The 27,316-nt window shown below is 29.3% G+C and overlaps 2 protein-coding genes across 2 annotated transcripts; one reads left to right on the top strand and one right to left on the bottom strand.

The window, feature by feature from the left end:
• The first annotated feature begins 5,287 nt into the window (after positions 1 to 5,287).
• On the top strand, positions 5,288 to 7,620 carry LOC101497173 (uncharacterized). The gene is made up of 2 exons (XM_004514889.4): positions 5,288 to 5,763; positions 7,035 to 7,620. Exons 1-2 carry the CDS (start codon positions 5,407 to 5,409, stop codon positions 7,464 to 7,466), a joined length of 789 nt encoding a protein of 262 aa, XP_004514946.1. The 5' UTR covers positions 5,288 to 5,406; the 3' UTR covers positions 7,467 to 7,620.
• Positions 7,621 to 17,269: 9,649 nt separating this feature from the next.
• Positions 17,270 to 26,059, bottom strand: LOC101496847 (protein DEFECTIVE IN EXINE FORMATION 1). The gene is made up of 13 exons (XM_012720135.3): positions 25,618 to 26,059; positions 25,413 to 25,523; positions 24,276 to 24,358; positions 23,050 to 23,167; positions 22,791 to 22,951; positions 22,096 to 22,601; positions 21,911 to 21,981; positions 20,629 to 20,885; positions 20,291 to 20,472; positions 18,849 to 19,132; positions 18,630 to 18,747; positions 18,377 to 18,559; positions 17,270 to 18,014 (listed from the first exon to the last, which is right to left on the bottom strand). Exons 1-13 carry the CDS (start codon positions 25,752 to 25,754, stop codon positions 17,700 to 17,702), a joined length of 2,526 nt encoding a protein of 841 aa, XP_012575589.1. The 5' UTR covers positions 25,755 to 26,059; the 3' UTR covers positions 17,270 to 17,699.
• Positions 26,060 to 27,316: the final 1,257 nt, after the last annotated feature.

Here is a 27,316-nt window from a genome sequence, read left to right as displayed (position 1 = left end):
ATGATCATCATAGCAGAGATCCAATTCTTGCCATAGTGTCATCAACTCATTGTAATAGGTAGTGACATCTCTATCTCCTTGTTTGGTATGCCACAATCGTGATTTGAGATCGAAAATTTGAGAAGAATTCTGAATATCAGAATATGTTTCTTTGACAGCCTCCCAAACTTCCTTGGCAGTAGGCAAAAACATAAAAGGTTTTTTTATTGTTGATTCCATATTACTAAGCAACCAAGCAATAATAACAGAGTTCTCAGATTTCCAAAACCTGTATTTTGGATCAGTTGTGGCAGGCATTTGCACCTCTCCTGTTAGGAAACCATATATTCCCTTACCGTCTAAAATCAATCTTACGGTTTGGGACCATTCGACATAATTTTTTCCATTTAGTTTCTGGATTTCAACCTTGAGGGCATTAGAAGTTCCCTCATGGCCAAAAAAGTTGGAAGAACCATTCTGGCTGCTTAGGCCGCTGCCACTGCCACTTATGGCATTGTCTAAATTGTCAGGGTTGTTGACTATGTCTGATTTTTTTGCCAAACTATTGTCGTTATCGCCGCTACCCATAAGGGATACCTTCCATGGGGTATTGTGTGCCATTAGCTTTAGCTCAGTTGGTTAGAGCGCCAAACCCTAATGGTTGTGGTAGCTCAGTTGGTTAGAGCGCCAAACCCTAATGGTTGTGGAAAGGTTTACAGAACCCTAACCTCTTGATACCATGAAGAAAGTAAAAGACAAAATACTTTCATGTTTTATTATTACAACCCTAAGCTGTTTATATAGGAAAAGAAATTACAATAGTAAAACTGAGTAATAATGACAGAATAAAAATAAACATAATAATATAAAATAAAAAAGAATAAAATCTAATTTCTCTCGATTCTTCAACAGATTATTTGCTTACATTATCGGAGTCAGACAAGGTAGAGCGCGTGTCACTAGAGGCGTGTGTTAGAGTGCTTGCATCAGAATCAGACAAACAGAGTGAAGAGGAGTCTTGTTGTTCCTTTTCCTTCATCCAATCACCAAAGGATATGGTTTATATTATAACACATACTTTGTAACGCTTGTCTTTGAACTATATAATGCAATACTTTTTATTTCTATATTACGACTTCTTCCATTAGTAGACATAGTTACTTGTTTATTAGGTGATAATATTTATTGTGTTTAAGACACTCAAATTATTATCTCTAATTTACTTGTAATTTATGTTACCTTAAAATAGATAGTCATTAATATAACTCTTTGTCTTCTAACATACTCTTCACACTTAGCAAATACAGTTAAGGGATAATTGCTCTTTATTTGTTTGTTTTTGTTATCATCAAAACATCAACCAAATGATTATAGCTAAAACCACTTCTGCATTAACACAACTTACAATAAATAATCATTAATGTTCTTTTCATTTAGTAATTTTTGCTATAATTTTGAGCACATAAGAGCATTTGTATGAGATGGTAAGGATCTCTTCTAGCTTAACTAGAGGTTTTGACTTCAAATCCAGTCATAGAAATACAGTAGTGGTAAATTTCTTGAGAGATTTTTGCCTTCTATTTTGTATCGGAGTTATTGAATATAGGAGCTTGACTCTTTGTAGCTTGTATCCTTGGAGGGATGGAAAGGTAGGTTTCTTCACACACTCCAACAATCAATTAAGAATTTGTTAGAGTATGAGAAGAATTTTTGTGTACTTTTATGATCTATGGAGGTCAGTTTATATAGGGGTTCCTCTTACGGTTCATTGAACCTTCTTATAATGGTCATCATGAATCATAAATGACTATTGGGGTACCTTCTCATGCTAGACAATTGTTTATTTGCTTTGGTATAAATGGTTGTCATCTAGTGGCTATGATTGTGAAAAGATTGCCATCAAGCGGTGGCGATTGGAAATCCATGTGATCTAGGATAGACCATCCCTTTCGAATACATTCGGGTGAACGAACTGCCCTAAATTCGAAAAGATTTTGCAATGTCACTTACTAGATCAAGTCGAACGGGTATTGGGTCTAGTCTAAGTGGATGTTAGTCCGACATAGAACAATTGCCCCCCAAGTCGATCATGCGATGGAATCAATGATTAACTAGAATACAAATTTGTTTATCTTGGTTGAAGTGGGACTTCGGATGTAAGTGAGCATTAATTTATGGATGAGTAACTTCGGATTAGATCATTTTATTTTGGAGAATCTAACAACCAAATTTATCTGTTACTATTTTGAATTCCAGATTACGAAGAGTTATTTCGTTAATTATCGTGTCAGATAGTCCTTTCGGTGCGTTTTTTTTCTTATGAAATATTTTAAATCTGAGGGATCATCATCACCTGAAGCGCTATTGCACTTCTAAGGTTTCTTGGTCTAGACTTTTTTGAACTATCAAATGCATGCATTGGGAAGTTTGTTCAGCCTCTGGATCGATATTATAAATTATGGAAAACCTCGTGTAAGTCATCTTCTTCTTCCTCAAAATCTTAAAATATCTCTGGAAAACTCTTAGGTACCTTTTTCGAATTGCTTCTTCCTACTTTGTTCTTCAAAGAAATTTATTATTGAGTTATTTTTCTTTCTTCTCATTCTGATTTGATTTCAATGGTTTTGTTGTGTTTTGAGGATTTATGTTTCTTTTCCTCCAATTTAATGGTGGTTTTGGGCATTTTCCTTTTTTCATCTTCGTCGTGGACAGTGGCCTTGGATCTCATTTTTGTTTCTATGTTTATTTCTTTATTCCTTCAATTTAGTTTAGCTTTAAGCTTCCTTCGTCTCTTTTCATTCCTTATTGATCAAAGTGGATTAAGGGGTGTGATTATTATCTTGACCCACTCTCATCCATTTTGATCAGTCGGGATACTATATCGTGGTTGAAAGGGTTCAAAAGGCGGTATTACTATATCGTAGCAAGGTCAGAAGAAGCTCATAGAAACATATGCATCATCAATCTTGTTTATGATCGAAATGGGGATATTTTTATGGACGAAGATGGTGAGCGGAAGACAACTTATCAGAATTGGATTCTAAAGGTTTTGACCAAGGCACACTTCAATCATAGACAAGTTATACATATTTAGTAAACTTTCAAAAAAAAAATTGAAAAAGTACAAAATGACAACAACCAAAAAAAAAGTAGGTAGAGATAAAAATGAAAAAAGAGAAAGTGATCAATTCCTTCTCAAAAAAATAGATAGAAAAAGAATATTTAAGGGGTCTAGAATAAGGTGGCATAACGGCAATCTATTTAATCAATTATTTTAAGTTGGACAAATTGAAGTTTTGGAGTCTACCATTTAAGTTGGTATAAATGTCTTAATAGCTGAAAAAGTTGTGGGATAATTAGATCATTTTATTTTGGAGAATCTAACAACCAAATTTATCTGTTACTATTTTGAATTCCAGATTACGAAGAGTTATTTCGTTAATTATCGTGTCAGATAGTCCTTTCGGTGCGTTTTTTTTCTTATGAAATATTTTAAATCTGAGGGATCATCATCACCTGAAGCGCTATTGCACTTCTAAGGTTTCTTGGTCTAGACTTTTTTGAACTATCAAATGCATGCATTGGGAAGTTTGTTCAGCCTCTGGATCGATATTATAAATTATGGAAAACCTCGTGTAAGTCATCTTCTTCTTCCTCAAAATCTTAAAATATCTCTGGAAAACTCTTAGGTACCTTTTTCGAATTGCTTCTTCCTACTTTGTTCTTCAAAGAAATTTATTATTGAGTTATTTTTCTTTCTTCTCATTCTGATTTGATTTCAATGGTTTTGTTGTGTTTTGAGGATTTATGTTTCTTTTCCTCCAATTTAATGGTGGTTTTGGGCATTTTCCTTTTTTCATCTTCGTCGTGGACAGTGGCCTTGGATCTCATTTTTGTTTCTATGTTTATTTCTTTATTCCTTCAATTTAGTTTAGCTTTAAGCTTCCTTCGTCTCTTTTCATTCCTTATTGATCAAAGTGGATTAAGGGGTGTGATTATTATCTTGACCCACTCTCATCCATTTTGATCAGTCGGGATACTATATCGTGGTTGAAAGGGTTCAAAAGGCGGTATTACTATATCGTAGCAAGGTCAGAAGAAGCTCATAGAAACATATGCATCATCAATCTTGTTTATGATCGAAATGGGGATATTTTTATGGACGAAGATGGTGAGCGGAAGACAACTTATCAGAATTGGATTCTAAAGGTTTTGACCAAGGCACACTTCAATCATAGACAAGTTATACATATTTAGTAAACTTTCAAAAAAAAAATTGAAAAAGTACAAAATGACAACAACCAAAAAAAAAGTAGGTAGAGATAAAAATGAAAAAAGAGAAAGTGATCAATTCCTTCTCAAAAAAATAGATAGAAAAAGAATATTTAAGGGGTCTAGAATAAGGTGGCATAACGGCAATCTATTTAATCAATTATTTTAAGTTGGACAAATTGAAGTTTTGGAGTCTACCATTTAAGTTGGTATAAATGTCTTAATAGCTGAAAAAGTTGTGGGATAATGGGACGAAACATGTTGACTTGTTGAGTCGATTTAAAAAAAAAAAAAAAAAAAAAAAAAAAAAACCTCTTTATTTTTTTAGTTATTTTTAAATTAAGTCAATTATTTTTTAGTTATTTTGACAAACAAACTCTACTAAAAATTAATATGTTTAAGGTCAAATAAGTTTTTGATCCTTATAAATATATTATATTCCGTTTTAAATTCCCCTAAAACTTTTCTTCAAATAATAGTCTCTCAAATATTTTATATCAATAATTTTGATCCTTGCTTTTAATAAGCTTACTCATGTGTATCATTTTAATTTTTGAATTATTTTTTACAATTATATTTAGAACATTAAAAAATTCTCCTACAAAAATTTATAATTTTATAAAAATAAATAAATTAAATATAAATTTTTAAAGTTAAAAATTCATATTAAGTGCATCTCTTATTAAAAAATTCTAAATATTCGTAAAAGATATTTTATAATACTCTAAACATAAATACAAAAAATGATTCAAAAATTCAGACAATATAGATAAACTGATTTAAAAATAGAGACAAAAATTGTTAACATAATATATTTAAAGAACTATTATTTAAAAAAAGTTTTTAGAAAAACAAAAGGGAAAAAAAAATTAACCTTCAAAATAGTTATAGGTATTAGAAAAACAATATATTTGTGTATAATAAAAAATTAAGTCAAAATTGAAAAGAAAAAAAGATTCTCATGAATTATTTGAAAAAATCATACTTTCTTTACTTCCCTATGTAACCTTGTATTACTAAACTTCATTGTTAGGTTTAAAACCCAAAAACAAAAACAAAAAAACATGGTCCTCACTTATCTATTAACGAAAGGTGATAATGTACAAAGAAACATTATGACAATATTTTAACAAATAAAAATTAGAAAACAAAAACATGATTACCCTCAATCCAATTTTTCACCGTTTCTTCTACCCAACAAACACCACCACCACATTTAGTACAATTCTTCATCACAACAACAACAACATAAGAAGAAGAAGTTGTGTTTTTCTATGTCTCTGCACAAACTCCAATGATTCTAATAGTAGTAGTAATTCAGAACCTGAAGGTGATGTTCAAAGTCAAGAACTATTGGCTCAAATTGCAATGCTTCAAACACAAAAAGTTCGACTTACTGATTATTTAGATGAGAGATCTGAATATTTGACACAATTTGGTGAAGAAGCTAAAGCTGAAATTGATAAGATTGGTGAAGATGCTCTTAAAGGTTTGGATGAAGCTAGTGACAGAGTATGTATGTTTTTCACCTTTTTGCTACTTGTTTGATTTTTTAACCATTTAATTTTTTATATATATAATATTTGTTTATTATTAGAATTTGTACTTTTTTATTCTTTTTTTTTTTAATAAACTGTGAAGTAATTTTACAGGAATTGACACATCTTACGATTTAAAATCTGTTTTATAAAAATATAAAATAATATCAATCAAACTATTTATTAATAGTATTTGTTTTATTATTACTAGTTCGACAAATTTTATTATTTTACATTCAATTATATATTAATATATGAGATATCACTTTTATTTTTTTTAAATTGTTATTATTTATGTCTATAGTGTCGTTTTAGATACATGATATCTATTACTTTGTAGTTAATACATCTTATTTTTTTATATTATGTATGCTTATTATATGAAGTATAGAATATAGAAACACACATGGCAGAGTTAAAAACAGTACTTACGCAAAAAAATTGGTTGAAAATTACTTCAACCATGACCCTTTTACATTTATTTGTGAATAATATGTATATTCTATGGTTATTATGTTTACTCAAGTACTCAATGTATAAATTATAGTACTTATGCAAAGAATTCGTAGAAATTACTTCAATAGTGATTCTTTTACATTCATTTGTGATTAATAAGTAACAGAGAGCATAGAATGGCAGATGCTAGCATTTCATTTTTTTTCTTTCTTTTATTTTTTATTTGTTAAATTTTATATATTATATAACAAAAAAATTTAGATCAGGAGAGACACATGTATGTAAAGTCTAACAAACCATCAAACCTATTGATGTCTTACAATAGAACTTATATATAACCTAGAAACTCAGAAATTTTGGACTTAATAAACCCAAATATCACAATATGTATGAGCGAAAAGTCCAATTATGTGTTTATTCATTTATGCGGAGTGTGAGTAACACACTCTCTAACACACATTTTTAAAAAAATTATCTTTGATTGTTTAAAATTTATAGATTCCACTAAATCATGTGAGTTCCATATGACTTTGATGGGATTCATATGAATTTTAATTAATCAAAAAGAGTCTGATGAAAAGTGTATTAAATAATGCGTTGCTAGCATTATTCTTCATTTATTTATTATATTATTTATATGCTTATTATGTATACTCAATGTATAAAGTATAATGCATAAATACAAACACATTTATATATTCATTTAGCTATTAAAAACTCTACTTATGCAGGAATTGCAAGAAAATTACTTCAATGATGACCCTTTTGCATTCATTTGTGATTCAATAGATAACAGCAAACATAGAGAGCCAGATGCTAGCATTTGAGGAATCAAATGAACTAAACAAAAAAGATATTGAAGAAAGTGAAAGCAAAGTAATGGAGATTGAAGGTCAAATGGAAGTCGATCGAAACGAAGGACTATTCTTCAAGAATTTAGGACAGAAAGGACCTTTGTTTGATAAAGCAAAAGCAAAGGAAGAAGATGAAAAGATGAAAGATGTGATAACAAGAGAGAAAAATGAAAGAAAAACAAGGAAAAATGTTTACTTATTCTTCATTGGACTTTTGAGTTATGGAATGGTTGGTTCTATTAATGTTTCATCATTAAGTGATACTGATTGGAAGAAAGTTGCTGTTCTTGGTGCTATTCTCTTGGCTTTGTTTTCTCAGTTCATTTATGAACAAAATAAAGATAACAATATGAAAGATGAACAATGAAGAGAAAGAAAAAGAACTCAAGTTTATCTTTTTCTATTATTTTTGGTAAGATTAGAAATTTCAGTTTACGAGGAAAATGTATTGTGAATATGGAGCCTCAATAGAGAGCTTATGAATTGGAGTTGATATATCAATCTACTTTTCTTAGACATAATAGTGAATTTCTTCAAATCTTATATTGGTATCGAAAAACACACACATGCGCGCACATATCATCATCGAGATTTTAAATAGTGATTGAGGTCGTTCTTGCAGTAATTAAGTTGTGATTTTAAAATGATCCCTGAAATTTCACAATGTTAACCAAGTATTTCCTCTATTTGTATCTTTTATCATATATATACTTTTAATAATGTTCACTTAGTTTCAAATGCGTCTCGAATTTTAGCAACTTAATATCATTATTGTTTCTCTGAAGAATACCAACAGAGAGACGAACATGTTCTACATTTTGTTATTTTAGAGATTATTTTAAAATATTGATAATATGAGAGATGAAGTTGATACAATTTGTCTATATTTATAATCTATCTATTTTTGCTTTTAATTCATTTAAAGAAGAAAATACTCGATTTGATCTTAAATATAAAAGAAAACTAGATTGTGACACGCGTTGAACGAGTACCGATATATTTTTGTATATAATTTTAATTGAAGAATTATTATAAATGTTTTGGTTGAAGAACCTCTAACTAATAATGATATGTCGTTTCTTGATGTGATATAATCAAATGTATTGTCAATTTGAAATTAAAGAGTTGAGATCGAATAACTTTTTCTAAAACAAAATTAAAAGTGCAAAGACACCGTCGTAATAAATTGACATCTCAACTATATTGACGCCTCAATTTACTTTATAATTATTTTCAACACCCTAAAAATAGTATTAATAAAATGAAAAGACCTATAATATTAATAAATAGAGGGAAAAATAACTAAAATCTTCTAAGATTGAATAATCTACTTATTTATATTGATAAAATGAAGTTGTTGTTATTATTATTTACTAAATTGAGATAATCATTTAAATAGTAAGAGATTAAATTATTATGATAACACTTTTGTGAATACAATTAATTAATTTGTATGTTTTTCTTTGTCAGCATATATTATCACACCATTAACATATAAAAAATAGAATTAATTATATAGTTAATTTAAATTGGGAAAATAGAAATGTCCATTACAATATATATTTCTTTTTTTAAGGATATATTGCTTTTGAACGATGATAAGTGTATGAATTTTTAATTGTATCTTATATAATCACTTTAAAAAAAGACTTACATTTTATCATTTTGTGTAGTAAAAACAAATCAATCATAATAATTTACACTTGAATTTTTCATATAACCATCTTTATAGATTTGTAATGATTTTTAGAATTTATTTTTTTAGAGATATAACATTCCATGAACTTTAATATTATGTTTTAATTTTATTGATTTTTTGTTACATGTTAGTGCAATTTGAACGATAGTTTATTTGTGTTTTATTGGTAATAAATTATAAATAAAATACATATTTAAGATGGTTTGGTTGGTAAGGGACACTAAAGAGTTTTAAGAAGAGGTTTTGGATTTAAAATTTATGAAAATTAATATAATCACTAATTTACTAATATTAACCTATACAAAAATATGTTTCAACTATTAATAATGGTATTGAATATGTCATTATTATTTTCTGAATGAAGATTAACAGTAAAATAATAATAGCTTTAACAATAACTATTTTTCAAATTAAATTTAAAACTAGTGTTATATATTTATTTAAATTTTGAATCGTATTATTTTGTTTAAAGTGAATTTCAATTTTTTTTTTCAAATGACTATATAAAAAATTGTTAATTAAATATTAAAAAAAGTCAAAATTGCAATGTTTTGTATTAAAGAATAAAATTAAGTTCACATTTTTCTAAATTTTAATATTTTGTCATGGTTGAGTGAGATGCAAGATAGATTTGAGTTTTCTAATATTGAATCGATTAAACATGAACCATATTATATTTAATAGACGTATCAAATTTATAGATGAAAACAGTTTTATTTTATAATTTGAGGACATAAGCTATAAATTGATAAAGAGAGTACCACTTTATAAAAAAAAATGTAGCAAATCAAATGTGTGATGAAAATCTAATGGAATAAAAAAAATTTGCAAGTGTCTGAATTCTTCTTACATATAAATCCAATTTTTCAAATACAAAATATATGTCTTTGAAATGTATTGAAATGCACCAATTTCGATTTTTTCGTCTTTGGAACCCAATAAAATGTCTCAACAGACAACACACGCACAATATATATATATATATATATATATTGTTTGTGTGGACTTAATTTATAGTGAATGACTTAATTCTATAGGTGTAGATAATGAAGTAGAATGAATAGTCACAAGAAATGTGGGTTTGAATTGTTATCATTTTAAAAATTTAGTTCATGCATTTTAATGGATGCTTTACTCAAGATTAATTTTGGTAATCAAAAGTTGATTAGTAAACTCTTAACTAACCAGAACATTTTGAATAGTTTATATGGAATTAACAAGTTGTAAATAAAAACAATGATAGTGAAGTGTGATTTGTGCATGCAAATAATTAAAGATAAGAGATAAAAAGATCACGCACAAAAAGAATAATAGTTCACCTAATTTGGACTAGTCCATTTCTCACAACCGTGAGATTTTTACTATGTGTTTCAGAATCAAAATGTTCTCATTTGCACCTTTTGTCTTGATCAAACCTTGATTAATTACATTATTCACCTTTTAACCTAGAAAAAATTTGTACAGTCACCTTTTAACCTAGAACGTATTTTTACAATCATCATTCAATTTAGGAAAAAAAAATTACAAACACATTCAATCTAACATAAAAAATAGACTTGAGCCAATTACAATATGTATGATAAAAGTATTTGAGATCTAATGACTCTCAACTATTTGTTTGAGATTAACTGAAAGCAAAACTCAATAAGAATGATTCAAAGATATAGTAAAGAGAGTTGTAGTTTGTTTGAACAGTTTTTGACTTGAACAAGTGAATATTGATTGTATGTCAAACTCTTTCCTTTGTCTTATGATCGATCTTCCTTTTATAGATAAAGAGAGACTTAAAAATCATATAAAGTTAAAAATAATTGTTAAACACATGAGCCAAGTGTTACATCTAATTTAAAATAATTAAACACATGTTTATATTATTGTTCATAACGTTCTTGATAAACTCAAAATGTTCTTGCTTTTGAGTCTGATGGAAAAACGTGTATAAGTGTCATAGTGAGTTGTCAACTTTCATTTGGCACTGCGTATGATCAGAAGCATGTCTAGCTTTCTGCAAAATAGTGCTAGTACAATGTATTTGTGTTCTTTTGTCCTTGCTCACAACTCATCAATCTGGAGACTATTTTAATCATTTGGGCCTTCAATTTGATTCTCTTAATTGCTCATTTAAATTCATCAGCCTTATGTGTGTTTTTAACATTCTTAACTTAAAGTTTGGACGTTCCAAACTGATACGCTTTTAACATTCTCGAAATAATCAGAATGTTCTTCTGAACATTTTCCAGCCATTTGCTCTTTAATAGAATAACTAGAACATTTTGTTAAATGTTTTTCTATCATTTTTTAAATAAATGACTCAATCTTGAAATAACATTTTCACAAAGTTAATTCTTATCATTTTACTAAGTTAATAGAAATATTTATGAGTGCAATGAACCTATTCATTATGAGAATAGTATTTTGAAGATTCAATAATCATTCTCTTGAATGATTGATATAGTATATGATATATTTCTTTTGAGATTCTTTCATAAAGATGTTCTTTGACTTCTTTATTCATCTTCATATATGTTTGGATCTATAATATATTCATTCGACATATTTCCCAAGTAATCAAATGATCATTTTGATTATTCTCCTTATTCTTCTTTGGTTTAGACCATTCTAAATATTTCTTGCGTTTGATTCTTGAGATAACTTTTGACTGTTTATTTTTTATAGATTCATAAACTTCTTTGAAAAATTGCTAATACAATGTAGGCACAATAACCATGAACTTTTAGAACACTCACCTTTAGAAAAGGAGAATATTCTCTTGTCTTACAAGAAACATTCTTATCAATAAATGATAAGGTCGATTAATAAATTAATTCTTTTGAGGTTCAAACAATACATTTCTAATATCTCCAGGCTTATGATATTATTGTTGTAATCTTATATCATTGAGTATATATACTTATGCACTTGTTGATGTGAATAACTTATAGTTTGTCCACTTATATGATTTTTGTTCTTTAAATAAAATCCAATTGCAATCATCATTCATAAAACTTAACATTTAATTCATAAGGTTTGTTATCATTAAAACATATATCAAAAAAGTTTTGACCTCAACAAAGAAGTGTATTAATGGAGACACAAGTTTTTCAAGAAATGAATAGAGATGATATAATATTAGTATGACATATTTTATTACCAACTACTCATCCAAGATATGTAAAGTTGAAAATGAAGGAGTTTTTATGTGAGTTTTTAACATATGTATAATGTGTGTGATGTAAAAGTTAAATTGAAGAGTATAATGTGTGAGATAATTGTAGAGGCATACGAAGGATGTCACATAAGAATATGAACGGTGTGACCCAAATACTATGACGTGACACAAACTTGTGTGAGGTGTCGGTCAATTGAGTTTGGTGTTTATTTTAATATAGGTTAACGCTTTAATCTTTTATCTTTTTTATTTCTCTTCGATTTGGCCCTTTATTTTAATGTTAAGTATCAATTTGATCTTTTATGTTTTAAAATGTCAACAATGTTATCCTTATTTTTTTCAAAAATTCAAAAAATTCATCAAAAATTTCAAACAAAACCCATAAAATTAATTATCATTCTCAATATAATGCAATTTCATCAAATTCATAACTTCAATTTTTAAATAAACTCATATTTTCATCTCTAACAACATCAAATAAATAATGACAAATATGAGTTTATTTGAAGATTTGAGTTACAAATTTGATGAAATTTGTATTATATTAAAGAATATAATTAATTTTAGGGGTTTTGTTTGAAATTTTTTATGAATTTTTTGAATTTTTGTAAAAAAAAAGGATAACATTGTTGACATTTTAAAATATAAAAGATCAAATTTTCACTTAAAATTAAAATAAATGATCAAACCGGGAAAAAAAATAAATTACTAAAACGTTAATTGAAATTAAGTTAAGTAACCACATATGGTATTTAGCCTTTAATATATTAAAAATAGATGAATCAATAAAAATAAATATATCTTATTCATATTTTAAATTATATATATCAACTTTTATTAAGTTAACTTTATCTAGTATTTAAGATTAGAGAGAATATTTATTTAAGCAACAACAAAATGCATTTATTACCTGACTAAGTAGACAATCTCCTAGAACTTGGAGAGGACGACCCTTAAATAACCGAAAGGTGATCCCCATAATTTATAGGTTAAAAAGGTAAGAGAACGTTTAATATTTATGTTTGACTATTAACTTATTAAAGAATAAAATTCTAATGATTTAAAATTTAGTATAAATAAATAAAGTTCAATTAAAAATTATTTTAGTAAGAATTTAGATTTGTTATAAATTAAAATTTATTAACTATTTAGATAATGTTTAATCAAAATTTAAATGCACAAAATTTTAAAATCTAAAACTTTCTAAAAAAATTACTCTATTACACAAGATCCACCTAAATTACTCTATTACACAAGATCCACCTAAATTATTCTATTACACATACAAAAAATTTATTTGATTAGGAAGGAAAACACATCTTTATACTTACATATTTAGAGAAAAATAATAATCCTAAAATTCCCTTAAATTAAAACTTAGTTAACTAAAAACTATCAATTAATGATTGAAAATGGAGTTAAAAACTAGGTGAATATACATTAAATGGCAAACGATAAAAAAATACAATAGTTTAGTTTTTTTAAAATCGTGAGATCATGTGAATTTAATATTTTATTTTTACACAATAACAATTTAGTCGTTTAAATTTAGAAAAAAATATCAATCATTTTTTTCATTTTTCAAAATTTTGACATTTTTCAAAATTTCTAAAAATGTTATATCTCTTTTCAAAAGTTGTAAATCAAAATGATAACAAAAATATTAGATCTACATTATCTTATATTTATTATTAGTTGAACTGAAAAAAAAGTAAACAGCCTAATATTTTAAAGTTTTGTTGGATATGTGATATCAAATATCTAATTATTTAATATTATTTTATTTTTTATATTTAATTATTTTGAATTAAGTTTATATTTTAAATAATTTACCTAAAAAATATGAAAAGAAAGTAAATAACCCTTATTCAATTTTTCTCATTAACTACTTAATTTTGAATTTTATTTTATATAAATTCAGCTTTATGCATTTTTTTATTAACCTTCCGAGTTTCATTAGAAAGATTCGATGTTCATCCGTATTTCAACAAAAAATACCTAAAATTTAGTCAAGAATCATTTAAACTAGAATTTGATCTTAACTTCTCTCAAATAATATATCTTTAATCAAAATTAATTAACCATTTGTATTCAATGACTTGACTCTATGAATAATCTCCTCTTCACCAAATAAACAAGCACATAAATAGTAAAAAAAAAAAAAAGTAGAAAATAGTTTGATATATTATATACTACTACATGCAAGCACATAAATAATAATAATACAAAAGTAAGTAATTAATGCAATATTATATATTTCCATCCTTCCTTTTTACATGCAGCTTTTGAAGGAAAAAAGTGTTCATATTTCTTTGTTATTTTTAAAATTCAATACAATATTAATTATTTATTGTAGAAAAATAAATGAAATGTGATAATTAATTAATGATATTAAAGAGTCATGAAATATAATTTTAACAAAACTAATTAACTATGTTGGTATTAATAAATAATTTTAAAACCACAACTTAAAAAGAATCATGGGAGAAGTTAAAAGAATTGATACAATAATAAAAATTTATTATATAATCTAATATGTATAACATTTACATTTATAATTATTAAGAAGTTTCAAAAAAAGTATTATTAAAGTTTTTACTAAATAATTGTTTTTCTTTTCGATATTAAATAATTGTTTTCTGTACCAAAAGATAATATTTTTTAAGAAAAGATAATTTTCTTGTTAATAATTAGAAATTTTTAACACCTTAAAAAAATTATAAATTTTCTCTTTATTATTATCCCAACTCTCAAAGAGTCTCAACACTTCAAGTTCAAGATTCAAACTTTGATTCCAATAATCAATTTCAAGAACACCCAGAATCATTTTCAACATAATCCCTCAAAATAATCTTCATTTCAAAATCTGGGTCACATGAATTTCAAGTGTTTAGAAGATTTCTGGGTATTCTACATGAACCATCACACAAAGCAATTAACAAGAAGATGTCACTTCATAGGAACACTCTTCACAATCATCTTCTTTCTCTTCTCAATCTTCTTCACTTGGAAGTTTTTGTTTCTTGTTCCATTTTCTGCTTATGGATTTTCAATGTATAGTCATTTGATGATTGAAGGGAATTTTCCTGTTACTATTGGGTACCCTTTTTGGTCTCTTTTCTGTGATTTCAAATTGTTTTGGTTTATGATTACTGGAAAAATGGATAGAGAAATGAAAAGACTTGGGAAGAGACCTGTGTTGCAATTGTTCTGAATTTTTTTATGTAAGTTTGTTAACAACTTTCCCTTTGATTTTTTTTAGTTGAATTTTTATTTGTTCAAAATATATATAGTTGAAAATAAGCTTGTAATGTATCTTTAAAAACAATTCATGTATAGTGATTTACTATATAATACAATATTATCACGTTTGATTCATTTAGCCGACCCTACTTAATTAGATAAAGCTTGATTTGTGTTGTTTTTTATTTTTTTATTTATAATTTTTGTAGTTTAGATAATTTATTTGAGCATGACGAGTTTAGTAAAATATTACTACTACAGCTTAATGAGTGTGTGAAAATGAAACTGGATAGATGATAAGACCATAAATGAGATTAACAAGAATTAGATGAATGTGGTACATTTTCTTGATTATTATTTTTTGAGCAATATTTTCTTGATTTAGATGAATATGTGGTGTGGTACATTTACTTGATTTTAAAGTATGCATCCATAATTTCCTTGGAATATTGGGAAGATCAATCAATTTGAATAAAACAATCAACAGAGTTGTAAAATTGCCATTTGATCATCTATAAATTGGTTTTGTTGTTTTTAATATTTATAATGGGTTAATAAGATTGTTTTATTACCTCATTTTGGTGTTCTTGGAATTCATGATTTCTTGTAAGATATGTTGGGACAAAGGGTTTTGAATCATAGCAAGATTTTTCATATTATTTTTATTCTGAATCGTAGCAAGATTTTTCATATTATTCTCTAGTTTAGAAATTCAGGAACAAAATATTATTCTCAAGATTTTTCATAACATTCTCAATATGTACCATATAAATTTAAGATTACATTTTATATATGACACTGATATTTATTTTTCTTTCAGTTTGTATGACACCGATATTTCATTTCCAAATTCGAAACTTGTTCATAGAAAGTCTCTTGGTTGAATCTGTAAATTTTCTACAAAACTATGGACTATTATTATGAAATTTATGAAAATATGCAGAAAATGACTAACTCTATTTTGTTCTTACATTACAGGGGCAATATATGCACAATTTCGACACAATTATTTGAAACATGAAAGTGCAAATACATTAGTCAATTAGTCAATTATTGGTTGTAAATAAAAAATGTTATTTGATCATCAATGTTTTCTAGCTAACTTGTGTGGTTACAAATTTTGCATTTGTTGAACTTTTTCTTTAATACATCCAACAACAGTAAGTGAACTGTTAATGTGGTACTCTTTTTGAATCACCCTCATGAATGAATAAGTTTTCTAAACAATAAGTAAAATGTTTAATTATTAAAACTTTTAATACCTTATTTTAATGAGCCAATCTAACATTTCTACTTCAAAAATGAGCAAATATGATCTCATTATCAACTTTTTTTACCACAGTTCTCTAATTTTTCAACTTTTACAAGATTTTAATCGATAATTAGAATTTATTAAAATGGTCCAATATGCACAGAACAAAGAAATCATAGTCTTTGTTACATGAAAAATAAAAGGGCTAAATCAAACCTAGACAACACAACCACAAAAACTAAGGCTTACTAGAACCATCAACCAAAAAACAGGTATTAGATATTGTTAAGGCCAACATATAAACACTAGCAAACCTTGCCCCACATATAAACACTAGATATTGTTAAGGCCAACATATAAACACACCTTGCCCCACATGCTAGCAAACCTATGGCCCAAAATTCAATCTACCAATCAACATAGCTATTAGCTCTAAATATGTTGACCACATGTTATTTCTAAACATATCCCAATCCAAATCCAATCAATCTTTCAACCTTACAGAGTTGACCCTTTGGTTCCAAGATATTATACTAAAGGCAGTATATTGACTCAACTCAAATTATGATAAAAACAAATTAGAATCCTCTCCAACTTTTTTCCATGGCATTTATGAAGAATAAAAGCCCACGTGAACAGTCAAGAAGCAAGTCCATGCCATCACTTAACAACAATTTTCTTAAGGAAACTTCTTTTGGCATCCTCCCACATACACTTCAAAAATATACTTAGTCTTTTTACCCTCCAAAACTATACTTCCAAACAAAAATACAGATACTTTCAGATACATATAGTTTTTTAGAAACATAAGATAAAAGTAGCCCTACTTTCATAATACTTAAAAATACTCAACAAATGTCTTCTTTTTTTACTGTTTTAGCTGATCACTTCCATATGAGAAAGTTGAAACCAAAACTAATTGAAGTACATATACAAGAAAACTGGAAACAAATTGGAAAAAGCTATATATTATTATAAATATCTATTCTGTTATAAAGATGCCAAAAACACAGTCTAGTTCTACATATCTGATTACACTACACGTTTAAGGGGAAAATCCCATTATCAGTATCTCAATCACTGTGTTGCAACCCTCAACTCTCTCTGAACCAAGCTTGAACAAATGCTTCTCATAAAATACGCACTTTGACACCGGCACCATGCATAACTCTATGTAAAAAGTATTCACATTTTCTGAGCTCAGAGATGCCTATAGCATGAAGCAAAATAATCATTGCTAATCACTGTTCCTCGAAAACGATGGCAATGGCACTGAGCCTTGTGGGCGAAGGATGACAAGCACGCCAAACATCCCAAGCATCGGAAGAACAAGAAGCCACTTCAACAATTTATAGTAGTGCATATGGAATGTCAGGGAGAATTCATCAGAGAAGTATAGCCCATTTTTGTCAACCATCTCAACCAAAACTGTTCCTGTAGTCCTTACTCCCACAGTTGGTAGCTTAATTCGATGTTTACCAGGTTGGTTATAGGTCTGGTTCTGTTTTATTGTTCTTTCTCCTTGGTAATTACCAGGGACAAACAAGGATGTCTGAAGAGTTCACAGCATGAAAAGGAAAGAAAAAAAACTCAAACTAGTGCTTGATAGGAATGAACCTTCCAATTAGTCTCTGAATTATCATTCTCTATCTTATTTGGTCCATAAACTACAGAAATATAATAAATAGTCCTTAAACTATTATGAATACATTGTGTTAGTCCCTCTATTATTTTAAATATAGTTGAGAGAATGATTGTTCCGGGACTAACTTGATGGTTTGAGAATAGTTTAAGGACTGTTTATTGTATTTCAATAGTTCAGAGACCAAATTGGAGAAATAGTGAAAGCTTAAGGACCAATTTGATTGTTTACTCGGAGAATTAGTGATCTAAATAACTTGGTTGAGAACTTACAGTGACATGGTATGGTCCTTGATGACCAGATGGGTATCTGTAATTATCTACAATCTCAATTTCCACCCAAAAGCTCTTGCCTTCCTCATCACGGAATGCCCTAGAAGGATGAGTAACGTAGATGCCTTCACGACCGTACCGATTTGCAACATTATTTCTTCCTTGGCTAGGCAATCTCCATGCCTAAAACATGGTATAAAGCAATTAAGCAAAAGAAGAGAGTATCAATGAACAAGTTTGTAAAATATCCTACCTTGAGGGGATGGTGAGGAGAGGGAGTTGAGAAGCAGAAGACATTGCCATTCATTGTTGAGACAATCAAATCAAGATCATCCCCACCATCCACATTGTCTGCCAATACCATGCTATATCTGCAAAAAAAATGACTTGTTCATATAATTTCTGGAAAATAGGATGGAAAACAAACTCATGAAAGTATAGAACAAAGGTTAAAGATTAGATAATTTCTTACGAAGTTTCACCAATATCAACAACATCAGCACAGCCTGTAGGTCCATCAATGAGGTACAAATAACCATCAAATGAAGTGGTAACAATAGTCAATCCCTTCTTTTTTTCCTTGTGTTTACTTAAATCAACTAGAAGAACTTGATTCATCACTCTTCCATGAGTTATGAACGGATACCGTCCAATAGATGATCCATCCCTGCCATCGAGAACATGAATCTTCCCAGATATTGTTGGCACAACAAGCTCCGTATGGCCATCCCCGTCAATATCGCCAACAGTTGGAGCCTGTGGAAAATGCATTTAGATGACATTGACAAGTCAAAATTTAAAAAGGAAATCAGCTCAATGGCTGCTGATACAGTGAGAAAGTTGTGCATTTGGAGCAGTGGTACAAAGAAATACTTGGTACAAGTTGTACCTACAATTTGTTAAGACATTTCTAACTTCTATTAAGAGTAGAATGTCAAAATTTCAAAGTATAAACTAAGGCAAATGCTAAGGACACTTGCTAATGAGCAAAATATAGAAATATAATACTGTAGTTGTTACAACAGCTTAAATTAACTATAACCTTGCCTCAAGAGTTAGAGTCTCCAGGTGTTTGGAGATGCAAAAAATTGCAGATTCTTTTAAGCTATTAAACACCTTACTTCCTCCACTGTTACTATTCATTTAGTCCTCCCCAACAAAATTCAAATTTTTTAGGATTTGCCAAATAGTTATATCAAAGCAAGCAGACCTAAAATGTGTGAAAAGGTGCAGATGTAGATCTTGTATAAATTAAGTTTAATGTGTTATATAAAGTGATATTTCACATAAGCAGTCTATCATCAGAAACACAGAAGTCCATGTCTTAACGACTTGGGAACAAACAAACAGGAATCAAAATATAAAACTGACAGCTCAAAGGAATGAATCAAGCCCACAATTTAAAGTGGTTCATTGACCACGCAAAATGGTAATTCTATTTCTTTCAGAAATCCGATGGCACATGAGAAACATAAAGCTAAAATGATTAAGTCCTAGCTTACTTTCTTTACTCTTCCTTTTTTATCTAAAAGTCATGTATTATTTCTTTACCAAATTCTAAGATGGTATACGTTCATCCTAAATCCATGGGTCACCTGGTATCAGGGCCACTGTGGTCACAGCTAAGAATCTCAAGTCCTAGACATGAGAGGGTGTGTTGGGAGTCCGACTTAGGATATATTATGGCCCGAAAAATAAGTGGAAGATATCCTTCATCTAACAAGTTGTTTTTGTAGGGTTGAGTTAAACCCAACTCAAATTCAAAGATATCCTATCAACCCAAAGCAGTTTGAAAATGCTATTTAACATAGATAATGACTGCTCCACAACCCAATATTCAGCAAGACATCATAAAATGCAAGCAATCATGATACACTCATTGACATGCTAAGAAAGATTGAGATAGTACGTTACATGTGGAATAAGACTCTTCAGATGCTTTTCCCATATCAAATCTCCTTTGGGTGTCCATACAACAACATTTCCATGTGTATCAGCAGTAACTAGCTCAATTTTTCCATCATCATTAACATCAGCTGCAACAACAGCTCCTTGAATCTCGGCCATTTCAAGAGGGAACTTTTCTCTAATTTTACCTATTTGAGAACAAAACTATTAGCTTTTAAATGTTTAACAGACCAAGGAGTTTATATAACCAATGTCGACATTTAAACCAATAAAGACAGCATAGAAGCATATAAAAAACATTTTTAATACAAGAGAGTAGTAGACACGTAAGCTCCAGGCCTTACCATGATGATCTAACACGTAAAATAGGCCATAAGAAGTTCCAACAAGAATGTCCAGATACCCATCACCATCCAAATCTACAACAGTTGGAGAAGAATATATGTACCCTCGGAAGTTTGCTGTATCTGTACTCAGATCAAGTTCTACAGTCCACTTAACTTGTTTTGTATCCAGATTAAAAACAACAATACCACCAGCAACATATTTCCCAATATCAATATCACCCAGTTCTTTCATATGCTCCTGCTTGTCATAATACCTGTCAGCTTAAACATTGTCAATTACTAACAGACCACTAAATTAAGTGTAGATTATACCAATATAAGAAAACTAAATTCTCAATACGGCAATTTTTAATTGGACAATGTAAAATTTTATCTTCTCAACATCTCTGTTTCCAATACGGCAAAACAGAGCATGTTATTGAGTTCTCTACCATTGCCAATATTCTTTGAAGCTCAACTCGAATCTTGGTTTAGATGCAAAGCCAAAGCAGCAGCAACCTTGTTTTGTTTGAATTGAATACTGAAATTCCTATATCCTATTGCTGTTAGGTTCATACTTCATAGATGTGTGTAGAGCATATAGGTTGAAGGTCTATCAAAATGTGCAGCTATTAGGTCCACTAAATTTTATAGGATATAAAAATCTAAAATTTTAAGTTGTGTATAACTACACAGTAGAAAAACAATGAATAGGTGATATCATTTATTAATTTTTGTGTGTAATTAAACAATTTATAATTAAAATTGTGAGAAATTTTTTGGTATTTATACTATTAATTTAATAATTTGTTCAAAATTAAGACACTTATTAGCAATGAATAAAAAATATATTCCCAGATTAGATATTTTGAAATTATTCGTACAAATTAATTATGTTTTATGATTTTTTTTACATATCTGAGTATGCTACAAATGTCACATCTTATATTTTTTGTAAATGACTGTATTGCATACTGGATACCTATCATATCCGTATCCGATAACCATATCATGCTCATGCCATGGCTAGAGAGCTTGAGCTTCTGCACTTATTTTTACTGTATTTTATTTTCTACATATTCACTAATACAGTCCCCCTTCTGAGTTTCATTCCCACCAGATGATAGTTCACCTTCCTAAAACCACGATGCATATATTTATTAAATGATAATAGAAAAGGTGCCCAGCTACCATCCTATTCACATAATTCTGAGTTCCAATCCCAAAATTGTAATAATGATAAAAAAAACCAAACAAAAACATAATTGAAAGTAAAAGTAAAATGTAAAGACAGACTCACTCATGTTCAAAGAAATAAGAGACAGCAACAACCATTTCCGATACACCATCGTTGTCAATATCTGCAATGACCTGGCAAAGCCAATATTTTGTTTACAATGTAGAACTAATAAAATTTTATAATAATAAAAAAAATGCAGAACTAATAAACTTTCTTATAATAAAAAAGATGTAGGAGAAACTAACAGGAGTGCACAAGATATGTGAGTCAACATTCACGTAATCCTCTAATTTATCATGTTTCACTTCAGTCCATTCTTCATCACCCCACAGTGATTCATCAACATAATCATCATAATCATAGCTGTACTCATCAGCCAGCTCATCGCTATTGCGAAATATCTCAAAAGACGAATCAGCATCTGCTTCCAAGCCTTCATCATTTTCCACAGTTGCAACATGAATCTCTTCCTTATCTTTGGATTCAGAACCACCTTGTTCAGCTCCTTTTAAGTTGTTATCTTCCAGCAGACGCCTCCCGGTGCTGGTTTTGTTATCTGCATTAACAGTCTCCATAGAACCAGCACTCACAGAGGAATTATCCGCAGTTGTTGGCATCTTAATATTCTCCTCTGATTGGCTTCCATTTATTTTCTTTTCAGGCTCTGGATTGGACAGACTTTGTGTGTCAGGGTGACTTTCTGTTGATGTGGCAGCTGAAGAATTGAGTTCATGTCTGCTTCCATTCATTTCTACAAGGAGAATCATTACCCAAAGAAAAATTAGATAAAATACAGTTCACAATCACATGAAGCCCAAAATTATACAGTGATTGAATCAGCCCCGCCTCAAATCAGTTTTATTGTGTAGATAATGAAAACATGAAGATATTTAAGCTATTTCCAACAATTATATAAGCGGTAAGCACAGCAGAAACTTACGGGACATAGAATTTGCAATAGTAGCTTCTTGAACAAGTTGATCATCATGAACATCTGGATGGGTACGGTCCACTGGATCATTATTCAAACCCACGTACCAATTTTTAAGCACTTTCCTACGTGGGACCACAAGCTTTTCTGACATCATATAGCCGGAAACTCTAAAAATGAAAAATTATTGTAACAACCTTAATAAAAGAACCTTAAGGCAATGGATAATTTGTACGTGGAAGCAAAATGTCGAAACTATTTCTCTCACCTGAAGAAAAGCACTTCACCATTGTAGGTTGCCAACGCTATTTCTCTCACCCCATCTTTGTCTATGTCGTATAGAAGAGGACTAGAATGCACAGTTGATTGATGGAAAGCAGGCCAGCCTAAAAAACCATGCAGAAGATTGTTTTGAATAAAAGTCAAATCCAACACCAGGTGATCTATCACAAATTCACAATATTAAGGACAAGTATTGAACATAAGGAGTTGCATTCATTAGCTAAACCTGATAACCCCATTTATGTTTATCTTCTTCAGATAACAATATAATATCATATTCTTCCTTAAACTGACTTACAGAATTGTAGATCATTTTACAAGTTACTAGTGTTAGAGATATGCTTGGTCAAATCCTTTTTAAATCTTTTATTTTCACTACAAGTTAAAGCCTCAATTAGTAGGAATGAGACTAGATTAGCGCATGGAAAAGAAGTCCCATTTAAACAGTACAGATTGCAGAACTTCAATAGTCTACACCTCCCAATGTCTTACTCTAACTCTCTCAATTGACATGATGCCCTCTCTTTAACTCCTTCCTCTTTATATAATGTATACATCACAACCTAACCCTTTATAAACATCACATCCTAACGGTACCAGGAGCAACTCTGCCTATGTTGTTATGTCGTATTTTCGTGCCAAACTTTACATGACTAGTATCTAACCCTATAAAAGAGAAGAGCTGTATTAAGCAATGGGAGACCAACAAAAAACTTTGTCAAATCTTACACAAAAGGAATCAACAATACAACAGCATCAATGGTAGGTCATTACCCATGTGTGACACACTATGCATCTCAAGTGTATTTTAATAAGCAAGAGCCACTGCACCAGCCTACAAAAGTGGTGCAAATAGGAATGTGCCAATTTTTTGTAGTTTGTAAATATTGATTACAGTGAAAACTCAAGCCACAATTGGTAAAAGCAATCATTTTTGAGTCATTTGCTTCTCTCTGATCATAGAACATCTATTAGTAACTTAGTATTTGTCTTATCTTAACTATCTTCTAGACTTCTAGTTCCTTCTCTTATGGCCTGCTGAATTCTTCTCAATCTAAAGTCTAAACCCCTTCAATTAATCTCAAGCCTACCACCATATTATACATATAATTAACCAAAATTTAGCTGTAACAAAACTACTACAAATATCATCAGGAGAAGGAATGCCTATCTTATACCAAAAATGAAACAGAACTTTGACAATCTTTTTACCTGGCATTTTGTCCCCATCGGTACCTTCTAGAACTTCAAGGTAGTGAACAAAAGAAGGAACCACTATGTCAAGCTTTCCATCACTGCCAAAACAAAATTGCAGGCATTTGATTTGATGACACAAGAAAGCAAGCAATAGTCAATATTAAGCTACTACCTCCATTTCATATCTTTGATAGTTTAAGATTTTAAAACAAAAATTAATAAATCATTTAATTGATGTATATTTTGTACCAAAATACACTTAACTTTATCATTAATTGTTTTACAAATTTTCATTTTTCATTGCAAAAAGCATAAGTGTATAGTTGACAAACAAAAGTCAATTGTATCTTAGATTTCAAAAAACACCCATTATTTTGAAACAAAAATAAAATGCTAACACTACCAAATGATTTCGAATGGAGAGAGTAACTAAGAAAATAGGACTAGCACACAAATTCACTCAAGTCAACCATTAAGACCCTATTTATATAAACAGTTTAATTAAGCGCTTATAGCATAAACGCTTGTCATATAAGTGCTATGTATAAGCTATTTCAATGGATCCGTTTGTTACAGCATTTTTTGTAAAAAAACACTTTTTTTCAATAAACTAATTGCTTTTGAAAGTTTTCATCTGTTTGTTACAACTTTGTAAAAAATGAAAATCTGAAAATAATCCAAAAACTGCTTCAAATGACAAGTTGTTTTAAGTAGTTTCTCAAAAAAAATAAAACTGATTTTAAAAAAGTAAATTTCACTATGATAGACAAACATAAAACTACTTCTACTTTTCTTAAAAATCTCTAAAAATAATCTCTAAATTATTGAATACCAAAATCACTTATTTTAGAATTTGTAACAATCAAGACCTATAACAAAACATAAAATAAAGTCAAACCTTTTTTTTATAAGCTATAGTTTGTTTTCATATGTTTTCATAAACTATCGCAAAGAACTTATGGAAATAAGCTGAAGACAGTTTAAGAACATGTCATAAGTTATTTCCATAAGTTTTCTCAAACATTATCACAAGTGCTTATGTCAATAAATAACCTTAAATAAGCCAATCCATATTCCAAACATACCCTAAAATTTAGATCACCAACAAAAAAAAGGAACAACACAAAAATGACACACATACACAAAGATTACCTGTTAATATCAGCAATCAAGGGGTTTGCATAGACGCTAGAACTAACTTCCGTTTGCCATCTTAACTCCAAATTCATAGGACATTTTGAATTCACCAAAGCATCCTCATCTCTAAATCCACGTAATAACAACAACAACAACAAAAAATCAAAATCGAAACCTAAATGAATGAAATCAAAGAAACAATGTGAGTATGAGTAAGTACATTTCGGGGTATCCTAAGGCATCATCGGAGGCTTCACGTTCCCGGAAAACATTCTTCTTGGAATCCTCGGAGAAAACGAAGGATGAGAGAACAAGGAAGAGCAAAAGAAGAAGATTCGTGGAAGAAGATGGTTTCATAAGACCTAATTTGTGTAATTTCACCACTAGATTGAACAATTGAAGATTGGAATTTGTTGAATTAGGTGATTAATTCAGTGTTTCATAGGTGGATTGTGAGAATTGAAAACCCTAGATTGATGTAGAGTAGCAGTTGAAGGGTTTATTGTTGGGATCTGTGTGTAGAGAGAAAGATGAAGGGAGAATTAACAGTGAATTTTTGTGATGATTGCTGTTGATGTTGCTCTTGTGTGTGAATTTTTACACTTTCAAACTAGTTTCAAAGGAAGAGGGAGAGGACTCAAATTGGACTCAAAATTGTCTATACAATCAAAAATAAAATTAAAAAATATATATATATCTATTATTAATATTATTATTATTAAAAAAATTGGGGGAGGGATATTTTGTTATTATTATTTTTAAATGTTAAAAGACTATGGATGATAGCATTATTCCATAAAAAAAAAATTAAGGATGGTATAAAATAATTTTACAATCTTAGTTTTCTTTTGTTTGTAAAAGGGATGGTATGTATTATTATAAATTCACACAATTGTGATATTTCGTGTTTGAATCCGAAATAGTATGTTCAACTTAACAATATCGATATTTATTAGTTTAATTAGAATTAAAAGATTTTTTACAATCTTATTTAATTAGGTTTCATAATTTAGATATTTTATCAAATATATAGTAAAATAGAGATATATAATATAAAAAGGTATTCTTACGGAGAAATTTGATTTAGTGAATATTGTGATTTGTTGCATTTTCGCTTCTTTATTTTTTTATTTTACCCATGCTCATCCATGGATGGTCATGGTTAAAATCGATTCCTAACTTCTTTTGCACTAAATCTTAAGTAACAATTAGCAATGTTCAATTCTTAATTCACCTGAATAATACGAACATGTTAAGCAAATGACATCAAATTCAATCTGGGTGGATAGTGTTGGAACAAAATTAGTTTCAAAGTACTTAAACTCTATTTGTTTTGATGACAACAAAATTAATTTGTGGGAATAAAAGGCACTAATGTTTTATTTAAGTGTGCAGTTCCAAAACTACAAATACTATGTAGGATATTTCCTCCGAAGATTGGTCAAAAAGATTTGGTAAATTCCGCATTCCAAAACTGGTGATAAAGCACCTTTGTTATACTTCTTCTGATGGTTCAACCAATGAACTGCTACAACTGCCTCTACTTCTAATTCAGTTTTGCTCAAAGTTGCCTTCGTTGACTTTGTCTTTTGTAAAGCAATCAAATTGACTCTGCTAAATCTGCCTCTGACGAAGCAAACCAAACTCTACTAAGTTTACCTCTAATCAAGCAAGCAAGACTTTGCTAAGTCTACCGCTTATGAAGCGAGTAAGCTTATGCTCAAACTGCCTATAACCAATTGCCTCTAGAGATGAAGCAAATGTCTGACTTCCTCTGCCTTTGATAAGTTTCATCTGGTGAAAGTCAATGTCCATAGAAAAGCCAATATTCTGGCAAAAGTCAACGTCCACAAAGTAATTGTTCTGGTAAAAATCAAAGCTCAAAGAAAAGTCAATGTGGAAAAGTCAACGCATATGGT

This window comes from Cicer arietinum, chromosome 6, assembly GCF_000331145.2.
Source record: "Cicer arietinum cultivar CDC Frontier isolate Library 1 chromosome 6, Cicar.CDCFrontier_v2.0, whole genome shotgun sequence".
Lineage (NCBI taxonomy): Eukaryota > Viridiplantae > Streptophyta > Magnoliopsida > Fabales > Fabaceae > Cicer > Cicer arietinum.
Note: the sequence above shows the minus strand (reverse complement) of the source record. Positions and strands in the feature narration are given on the sequence as shown.